General features: G+C 49.0%; 1 protein-coding gene across 4 annotated transcripts; it reads right to left on the bottom strand.

The window, feature by feature from the left end:
- Positions 1-200: 200 nt before the first annotated feature.
- Positions 201-5,177, bottom strand: LOC111140056 (natural cytotoxicity triggering receptor 1-like). 4 transcript variants are annotated; one of them, XM_022492433.1, is made up of 7 exons: positions 5,129-5,177; positions 5,010-5,045; positions 4,541-4,825; positions 2,745-3,023; positions 2,433-2,483; positions 1,670-1,717; positions 201-1,546 (listed from the first exon to the last, which is right to left on the bottom strand). In XM_022492433.1, exons 1-7 carry the CDS (start codon positions 5,160-5,162, stop codon positions 1,356-1,358), a joined length of 924 nt encoding a protein of 307 aa, XP_022348141.1. In that variant the 5' UTR covers positions 5,163-5,177; the 3' UTR covers positions 201-1,355. The 4 variants fall into 4 exon arrangements, with proteins under 4 accessions (XP_022348141.1, XP_022348143.1, XP_022348142.1 ...); XM_022492435.1 differs by lacking the exon at positions 4,541-4,825 and having other exon boundaries at positions 5,129-5,162; XM_022492434.1 differs by lacking the exons at positions 1,670-1,717; positions 2,433-2,483 and having other exon boundaries at positions 201-1,564; positions 2,718-3,023.
- Positions 5,178-6,575: the final 1,398 nt, after the last annotated feature.

Raw genomic sequence — 6,575 nt, 5'->3', positions numbered from 1 at the left:
TCAGAGCCTATGTTGGTTTCTTGACATTCTTTTTTTTTTTTGTAAAGATTTTATTTATTTATTTGACAGAGATCACAAGTAGGCAGAGAGAGAGAGAGAAAGAGAGAGAGGGGAGGAAGTAGGCTCGCTGCTGAGCAGTGAGCCTGATGCGGAGCTCGATCCCAGGACCCTGGGATCATGACCCGAGCTGAAGGCAGAGGCTTTAACCCACTGAGCCACACAGGTGCCCCAACATTCTTTATCTTGTTAAACATGCATGTCACCCCTTTGAGGTTGGACTTAATGTTCTCTGATGCGTAACAGAAAACTCAGATTTAGAGAATGGATTTGAGCTGTGTGAGGCATCAGAGTCTTGGCAGGGGAAGGGACCCACATCATGGTTATATTAATGGGCTGATCCAGTAGAAGTTCTCAAGGAACAAAGGATCCAGACAGCATTTCAAGGACAATAGTCAGGAGTCTCAAGGGCTAAGTTGCACTACTGTCCCATTTGTGTACCGACTGACCTAATATATATTTCTGGAGAGCTCTCTTAGTGGCAGGAGCTGTGAGCACAGTAATCAGACCCAGCACAGACTTAATTCACACAAGTTCATGGTAGAGATGGGAAAATGGATATGTATGCAATGTTAGAGCCCCGGTGCTGTTATAGATGAACAGAAAGTGCTTTGGGAGCATGGAGGTGATATCTGATGTTGAGATGGAGGGTTTGGGAGCTCTCTTGGGGGAGACCCAAGGAAGAAGGCAGAGTCTGGATAAAGAAGCAAGGAAGACAGAAGCCTGCAGTGGTGTAGGACAGAGCAATCAGGGCAAGGCTGAGACCCAGCCAGGACACATTCAGCCATAGGTGTGCTCACAGCCTGTATCTCCTTCAACCTGTTGGTGCCTCACTGGCTCCTGTTGCTTTTGATAAATGACTATTCTGTACTGGTTATTACTATTATTTTCTGTACTGGTTATTATTATTATTTTCTATACTGTTTCTTTTCTGTACTGGTTATTAAATATCTTGAATGACATACTGCAGTAATGGAAAAAAGAAGTAGGGATGAAGACCAAAGTAGGAAGGAAATATTTGTGGCCATGCTGTTAACAAAGGAGATATTCTGGGGGAAAACCAGGGTGGTTAAAGCTTTGGTTCGCATCAGGAAGGCACAAAAATGCTTACACCCCAGAAGAGACAGGAGGGTCTGTCTGGAGGGAAATTTAGCTCTTTCATCCCACCCTGCCAGACTCCATGCAGCTGTCCCTCAGTGTCCTGCAGAGAAACCCCCTTCATGGGTACAACACAGAGCTCGCTCAGCTCAGGGTCAAGGACAGCGTTCAGCTCTACCTGGGACCAGCACATCTCTTGGTCATTCGATCAGGCGTCTCTGTGTTCTGAACCTTCTCCTGTGTTCCTGACTTGAAGCCCCGTTGGCTTTCTCTTGTGCCCTCTTCCTCCAAAGCCAGTCTTCAGCCAGGAAGCACATGAGTGCCACCAGGACCAGGAAAGCCAGAATGATCCGAAGGAGATTCTGGGCAGTGTGATCCCAGGAGGCAAGGTCTGGGGTCAGAGGACAGACTGATGACTGACAGGAATGGGTGTACATACCTCGCCCCGCCTCTCTCCCTCTCCCCATTCTAGATCACACTCCTTCACAGCCTGCAGTGCCCGCTGCTTGCCTACCTTGCTGGAATTCTGCCTCTGTGGTTACCAAGTCAAGATCCCAATAGTCTGCGGACGAAAGGGAAGTAAAGCAGTGAGAAAAAGAGAGCGTGTTGGCCACCAGGCCTCCTCTCCTCCCTAGGATGGACCCCATGGCCTCGTGCAGCTTTTCCAGGTCCACACCCCACCCTCCAGGTCCTAGTGGCTTCATCTGTCTGGTGAGACCCGGGGGGAATCTAGCTCCAGAACCCCATGCCAGGCATGTCTTCCTTCCGGCCCTCAGCTTCCTCATTACCTCGGTCAACATGGCTTCTTCCTCACACGTTGGATGACTCACAGTCTCCCCATTTTCTTCCAAGCTCTGAGCCCACTCCCCATCCCCACTAACATGCATGCAAGGTCCCTCCCGGTGCAGGGAATTACTCCTGGGACTCGCCCTCCCCCTGCCATATGCAGTGGCCATTCCCTCTCTCTGGAATGTTCTTTTTCAGGTAGCCACAGAACAAATGTCCTCAGTTCTTCAGGTATTTGCTTCACTGTGAGGCCGATTCAGACAGTTCTAATATTGCCACCTGCCCTCCTGGTCACCCTGACCCCATTTGTTCTGCTCTGTCTTTCCTCCACACCACTGTTTGCTCCCCCTGTGCTATATGCTGGGCTTGTTTCTCTGACTTTGACTCAAGTTCTGTTTCCCACTGGGACACAAGTGCCACAAAAGCAACATGTTCTTAGTGTCACTGGGAGGCTCTAATCACCCCCCCAAGTTTAGAGGTAACTTACTCACCAGAAAAAGAGGTGTGCTCTGTGGGTGCAAGGCTGGTGTCCCCAAAATCTTCTAGCAGTGGAAACAAAGAAAACCATAAGGGTTTTGGGTTTCCTCCGGTCTTCCCACCAAGTCCTTGCGTCTTCCCCCCTCCTTGTTCCTCTTCCTCAGAAACAATCAGCTGGGCCTCCCCAAAATGCATGTGGGGGAGGGCACTGCAGGGAGGTGCCTGCTGCCTCTTCCCACCTGTCCCTTTGCTGTCTTCCTCATCACTGGTTGGGGTTCACTTGGGGTTCTGGAGAGGACGTGGGGGAAATCTGGGGGTTTCCTCACCTGCGACCTGGAGCTTCACAGGCTCACTGGGAAAGGACCATGCATGGTTGTTGTAGGAGCCAAAACATCTGTACGTCCCTCTGTGGGCTGTGGTCACAGGACCTATGGGGAACTCCACCTGGGTGTTCCCGTATCTGTGCTGAAGGTGAGGGGATTGTCCCTCCTTGAGCAGAAAGAACTTGTTTGTTGCAGTGCCCAGCTGACAGTAGAAGCTCACGTTCTCTCCTGAGGTCACCTCAGGCCCAGGATGGACGGAGAGGGTGGGGGTGTCATACAATTCTGTGGGGGAAGGAGACAGGTGGTTTAAGAGAGTCTTTATCCCGCCTCCTATGTGCCCTTTCCTCCTTGACCTTAAGACTGGGATGTCACTTCCCAGAATCTCTGTCTCCTCCGCTTTGGTCATGGACATGCCCTCGCTGATCTCACCCTTCAAGACTGAGACACTCATTCCTCTAGCCTTCTCTCTGTGGGGATTGCCTGACATCAGTGGTTCTCAGAGTTAGAGATCCTTGGGGCCAGTGACATCATCATCAGCTGGAAGCTTATTAGAAATGCAGATTCCCAGGATCCACCCCAGACCCACTGCATCAGAAACTCAGGGGTAAGGCAGCCAACTGTGTTTTAAAAATTGTTATTGTTTTCCATTGCTATAAAATACATGACACATAAAATTTACCATCTTAAGCAATTGTATGGGGACAATTCAGTAGTATTGACTACATTCACATTGTCATGCAACCATCACCACCATCCATCTCCAGGACTCTTTTCATCTTACAGAACTGAAACTGTCCCTGCTACTAAGCACCCTCTCTCCGTCCCCATCCCTCAGCCCCTGGCACCCCACATTCTGCCTTCTGTCTCTACGAATTTGACCATCCTAAGTCCTACATGGAAGTGACCCCTACAGTATTTGTCCTTCTGTGACTGACTTATCTCGCTCGGCATAAGGCCGTCAAGGTCTATTCATGACATAACAGGTGTTTGAGTCTCCTTCCTTTTTAAGGCCGAATAATATTCCCTAGTGTGGGTAGACCACATTTTGTTTATCCACTCCTTTATCAGTAGACACTGGGCTTGTTGCTAGCTTTTGGCTATTGTGAACAATGCTTTCATGAACCTGGAGTACTAGAGACATCCGTGTTTTCCAGATGATTGTGATACCTGCTTGAGTTTGAGAGCCACATCCCTCAGCTGAAGGCAACTCCTGTACCTGAGACTGCCTTCCCTCCCAGCCTCATTCCACTCTGTCTGTTTCCATATCATTTATTCCTCAGGTGCCCATGACGGACTGATTTGTCCTGACTTAGACTCATGGTCTGTCTTCCCCCTGCTAGGGTACAAGTGCCACAAAAGCATGGATGTTTGAATGGAACCTCCTCCCCAGGAGGGGCTGACACTGGTGGGTACAGAACCCCTAGCCTCATCTTGAGATCTTGAGACCATGCAGAAGGACCATCCCAGATCCAGAAGGACCATCCCAAGTCCAGAACTCCGTTGCTCGGCTGAGGTGACTGCTGAAACTGCACTGTGGTCAGCTCCTGCCTTTTGCCTGGCCTGTTCCCCTCACTCCTCATCACCAGGGTCACTTTTGAGGATACCTCCCAGGGTTCCCCCCAGCCCTTGCCCCATGCACACACACATCCATCTCAGGGCCTCTCACCTGGAGAACCTGACCTATGACCAACCTGCCTCTAGGTCACAGACAACCACAAAGAGAGGCTGAATGACACTGAAGAGGATTAATAAATACGTGATGACCCTCCCCGGATTCAGGCCGAGGATGGGACAGTTACCTGTGACCACCAGATCCAGAGGGTCACTCGGGTTTGACCAGAGCTTCTTGCTTCGGTAAATGCACTTGTATTGCCCTGCAGTGAGTGGGGTCATGGCTGGGATGTGGAACATGGCTATGTTCCTCCTTCCAAGTTGCTTTGGGCTCTGCTGACGAAAGAGGTGTCCCTCGAAATACAGCTGGTACTTCACAGCCTCAGGAGTCCCCTGGCAGAAGATAAGGGCCTGCTTTCCCTTCGGAATCATGAAATCTGGCTTGGCCCAGATGATGGGTTTTGAAAGATTCTCTGGAAGGGAATCAGAGGTTGGAGTTCCCAGATATAGCAACTTCCCACCCAAATGTCCACGCAGTTGCTGGCACCAAGCCTTCCTACAAAACCAGAGGCCCTGCTCTCTCCTCTGGTGGCTCCTAGGTGCACACTTTGTCTGAGCCTAGTAGAGAGACTCTGGGCCTATGAGGGATGGACTCACGCTTCTCGGTCCTGATGGTCTGGCTCAGGAACAGCCCTGGAAGATAGAAACAGTGAGACAGGCTGCCCCATCCACACCCAGACCCCTGGATGCCATCTCTCTCATGTGCAAGAACTCACCGAGGTAGAGCAGGGCAGTGAGTGTAGAGGTCATAGCACTGATCCTACCAGGCGAATGTGGAGCAGCTGGGTGGAGACTGAGTCCAGTAGGGCAGGAAGGTGCACAGGATGTGGTGGGTAAAGCCCAGCACTAATCGCCATGGGGCTTTCACACGGACTTCTTACAAGAAGATTCACAGTCTTCCTTCTACCTCTGACCACGAGGCATAAAGACAGGTCATGGTCCCCATGACACATCTGATCATCTCTGTGCTCTAACCAGATCCTCTGACAATTGTCTGCCCCACCTGAAACTCATATTAGGGTCCTCTTCTAATAGGTCAAAATTTGACCTATTTTGAAGTGTGGACATTATGCCCAGGAAAGGGATAGGGTAGTGTACAGAGCAGAAACCTTAGAATCATTTAAAAAAATATGTGTTTAATCTTGGCTCCCCTTTGTTTGGTGCATATGCTTGGGTCAGTGGGTTGGCTTCAACAGAATGAAATGATAACACTATCTTTTCCAAGGATTTGTTACAATGTTTCAACAAAATGCATAAAGAAGAGGTGGTCCATACACACAATGGAATATTACTCACCCATCAGAAAGGATGAATACCCACCATTTACATTGACATGGACGGGACTGGAGGAGATTATGCTGAGTGAAATAAGTCAAACAGAGAAAGTCAATTACCATATGGTTTCACTTACTTGTGGAGCATAAGGAATAGCATGGAGGACATTAGGAGGAAGGGAAAAATGAAGGGGGGGAACTGGAAGGGAGACGAACCATGAGACACTATGGACCCTGGGAAACTGAGGGCTTTAGAGGGGAGGGAGTGGGGGATGAGTGAGCCTGGTGATAGGTATTAAGGAGGGCATGTATTGCACGGAACACAGGGTGTTATACGCAAACAATGAATCGTGGAACATGACATCAAAGACCAATGATGTACTGTATGGCAACTAATGTAACATAATTTAAAAAAACATAAACAATCTGAGGGTTTTGAAGAGGTGGGGGGGTGGGAGGTTGGGGGAACCAGGTGGTGGGTATTAGAGAGGGCATGGATTGCATGGAGCACTGGGTGTGGTGCAAAAACAATGAATACTGTTATGCTGAAAAGAAAAACAAAAACAAAAACAACATAAACAACAACAACAACAAATTGAACTTGAAACAAAATGGTGTTTCTTACATAAGTATATTCCTTTAGTCTGTTATAAAACAGAAATTAAATATTAAAATCTTAATTATTTGAATATATTTTAAAACTCAAAATGTGTTTTTAGGGGCATTTGGGTGGCTCAGTGGATTAAAGCCTCTGCCTTTGGCTCAGGTCATGATCCCAGGGTCTTGGGATCAAGCCCCGAGTAGGGCTCTCTGCTCAGCAGGGAGCCTGCTCCCCCCCCACCCCCCTGCCTGCCTCTCTGCCTACTTGTGACCTCTGTCTGTCAAATAA

The sequence above is a fragment of the Enhydra lutris genome, unplaced genomic scaffold (assembly GCF_002288905.1).
Source record: "Enhydra lutris kenyoni isolate GAN:26980312 unplaced genomic scaffold, ASM228890v2 scaffoldscaffold147, whole genome shotgun sequence".
Classification (NCBI taxonomy): domain Eukaryota; kingdom Metazoa; phylum Chordata; class Mammalia; order Carnivora; family Mustelidae; genus Enhydra; species Enhydra lutris.
Note: the sequence above shows the minus strand (reverse complement) of the source record. Positions and strands in the feature narration are given on the sequence as shown.